Source organism: Aplysia californica, unplaced genomic scaffold (genome assembly GCF_000002075.1).
Source record: "Aplysia californica isolate F4 #8 unplaced genomic scaffold, AplCal3.0 scaffold00817, whole genome shotgun sequence".
NCBI classification, from domain to species: domain Eukaryota; kingdom Metazoa; phylum Mollusca; class Gastropoda; order Aplysiida; family Aplysiidae; genus Aplysia; species Aplysia californica.
In genome coordinates, this window is record NW_004798087.1 from 68,752 (window position 1) to 72,213 (window position 3,462).

The following is a 3,462-nucleotide window of genomic DNA, read 5'->3' on the forward strand; positions in this document are numbered from 1 at the left end:
CATTATTTTTATTGCTTTATTTCTCTGTATAACATTGGCCAGTGTTCAGATCAGTCTCTACCCTCTTTATTTATCATTGTATTATTTCTCTGTGTGTACCGCTCTCAGTATAAGTGGGTGGTTGGCGGGTGCTCTGGTGTGGTTTGCTTCTTCTTTCCTATCAAACATCTATCGTCCTTACCTCCCCTTCATCTTTTTTATGTTTGTTACTCTTTTGTAACAGCTCTAATCTTCTGGCGCTCATATTATGACCTTATGCAGTTGCGAGCGCCGAAAAACCCCCCATATGTATACGTCAATGTGGTAAATGTGACCGACTGTTCCCATTTTGATACATCATTATTTTCATTGTTATTTCTCTGTGTACTGTATGCAGTATTCAGGCCAGTCTCGACCTTTATTATTTATCATCGTGTTATTTCTCTATCATGTACGTCTACTATACTCAGTATTCAGATCAGTCTCCACCCTCATTATTATTTTCGTTGTTATATCTCTGTGTGTACCTCGTGCAGTATTCAGATCAGTCTCCGCCTTCATTATTATTTTCATTGTTATTTCTCTGTGTACTGTATGCAGTATTCAGGCCAGTCTCGACCTTTATTATTTATCATTGTTATTTCTCTACCACGTGTAGGCCTACCACACTCAGCATTCATATCAGTCTCCACCCTCATTATTTATCATCGTGTTATTTCTCTGTCTGTACCTCGTGCAGTATTCAGACCAGTCTAGACTTTTTATTTTTAGTTTTATTGTTATTTCTCTATCACCTGTACCACACTCAGTATTTATCATTGTGCTATTTCTCTATCATGTGTACCACACTCAGCATTCTGACCAGTCTCCACCTTCATGATTATTTATCATCCTGTTATTTCTCTATCATGTGTACCCTGTGCAGTATACAGACCAGTCATTGGGGGCTCTCGTGGCCTAGAGGTTAAGGTGTTGGCCTCTCGTTCAAAAGGTCCCGGGTTCGAATCCGGGTAGCGACCGAAAAATTTTCTTCTCTAAAATTGTCTCCTTTCACCTTCTTTCCTGCTCTCTAGCAATGTTCTGTTGTCTACTTTCATTTCCACTTTCTGCCCCCACCCCCTCACCTCCTTTGCCCCCTCCTCTGGGCTCCTGACTCTTTCTGCAGCCTTTCTACTGTTACTCCTTGGCTCCTCCTTACTGCTGTCTTTCTGCCACACCCCTGATCTTCTGGTAGGAAAGATCTACACCTAGCCTTCTCGGACAAGGGCGAGAAATCTCGGAGGGCCCGTGTGCAAGTTGCGCACGTTAAAGATCCCTTGGTGGTCTAAAATCGATAAGAGAAGGCTTCGGCCGCCACCCGGGCAAAATTCAAAATTTCCTACCAACTGAAAATATTAGGTGTGTCCCGCGCGCTCATATGACCTTATGCAGTTGCGAGCGCCGTAAAAACACTTTACTAAAACAAAAAAAACAAAAGACCAGTCATTACTAATCATTATGTTATTTCTCTGTGTGTACTGTATACAGTGTTCAGACCAATCTCGACCCTTGTTGTTTATCATTTCGTATTTCTCTATCTCGTGTACCGTGTGCAATATCATTATATCCAGACCAGTCGTTATTTATCATCGTTTTATTTCTCTATCATGTGTACCGTGTGTAATATTCAGACCAGTCATGTAGGTGGTTGGCGGGTGTTCTGGTGTGGTTTGCTTCTTCTTTCCTATCAAATATCTATCATCTTTATCTCCCCTCCTTCTTTTTGTGTTTTTACCCTCTTGTAACACCTCTAATCTTCGGCACTTATATGACCTTATGCAGTTGCTAGTGCCGTAAAACTTCTACAGAAACAAATAAGACCAGTCGTTATTTCTCTCTCCTACTATGTACCGTGTGCAGTATTCAGGCCAGTCTCCATCCTATGCCGGAACGGATCCGGGCCAATGACCCATACTCCCCCGTCGAGTTCCGCTTGAAGAACCTCTACCCACTCACCATATTCATCTCCCTCGGGATGGCCTTCCTCCTAAGCAGCTTTGTCTACACCCTCATTGTAGAGAGACAGGTTAGTGGGTAGTTGGCGGGTGCTCTGGTGTGGTTTGCTTCTTCTTTTCTAGTATCAAACACCTATCGTCCTCATCTCCCCTCCTTCTTTTTTATGTTTGTTACTCTCTTGTAACTCCTCTAATCCTTCTGGCGCTTATATGACCTTATGCAGTTGCGAGCGCCGTAAAACCTATACTAAAACGAACGGAGACAGGTTGGTTTCCGCTTTTTTTTGGGTGTAAAGTGGGGGGGGGGGGTTGTTTGTTTGCTTGGGTTTTTGTTTGTTTTGTTGGAGTTGTTTTTTTTTGGGGGGGGGTAGGTTTGGGGTTCGTTTTGTTTAGTTAGAAAATAGAGAGGGGTCCATTTCTGTTTGATTTTGTCTACTTTCTTTCAGGTTGTGCTCAAAGAAGTCTGCATTTCGCAGCTCTAGAATTACAAAGTTCTATCTGCTCAGTACCTAGTTTTGAAAAATTTGACGTTTAAAAAAAATTGAGTTTCACCTGTTGAGCTTTTTCGAATGCAGTTCTTTGAATATCTTGATATCGACTCTGAATCATCTTAAGATTGTGATAGAGCAGACAGATTTTCAATTTGGTTTCTGATTTCATGGTCTTAATAACTCAAAATGGCCAAAAATTTCAGATAGAACGTTGTAATTCTAATTAAAGTAGCAATATTTGCCGCGCACTTATAAAAGCATTAAGGAAAAGTACATATGTATTTTTCTGAGACACATTTACTTTTATTTCAATTTTACCTTCATTCGAAACCCCCCCCCCCCCCCCCATAACCCTGTCAGAAATTAAATTAATTTCTCTCCCCACTCCCCCTCCCCCTCCTTCTTAGCGCGGCTGCAAACACCTTCAAGAGGTCAGCGGGGTCAACCCGTTCATGTACTGGCTGGCCACCTTCCTGTGGGATTACATCATCTACCTGGCTGTCGTCATCGGCATCATCGCTATCTTCCTTGGCTTCAACGAGACGGCTTTCATCGGCGAGGAGTCCTTTGGCCCCCTCATCGTGATGTTTCTGCTGTTCGGGTTCGCCGCCTGTTTCTCCAGTTACGTCTTCCAGTTCGTGTTCAAATCTCCACCAACGGGCTTTGTGGTGACTCTCATCCTGTACTTTATCCTCAGTAAGTGTCGTAATATTTCTTATATGTGAGGCATCGTGGTGAAATCAGGCGCTTGTCAAAATAATGGAATCAAAGAAACTGGCATTTTTCCACCGGTTTGGGCATTTTTAAAGAATTTTGTTTTTTGTTTTAACAACTTTTCTGTGCTTTTAAAAACACATTTTAATGTATATTTTGCTGAGGAACATTGATTAAAGGCACAAAGATTGTAAAATTTCTGTTTCCAAGGACTCTCAAGCTATTGAAGTCGCAAAACTTTGGTGGCCATTTTCTCGTTAACTTTACCTCTGAAACCAGGCAAC

The 3,462-nt window shown here is 41.9% G+C and overlaps 1 protein-coding gene across 1 annotated transcript in view; it reads left to right on the forward strand.

The window, feature by feature from the left end:
- Nucleotides 1–3,462, forward strand: part of LOC101856696 (ATP-binding cassette sub-family A member 3) — a gene marked incomplete at its 3' end in the record, with an annotated part of 42,928 nt that overhangs the window by 29,349 nt on the left and 10,117 nt on the right. The window contains 2 exon segments of the mRNA XM_013088823.2: nucleotides 1,879–2,044; nucleotides 2,872–3,160. Coding sequence (XP_012944277.1) covers nucleotides 1,879–2,044; nucleotides 2,872–3,160 — 455 coding nt within the window.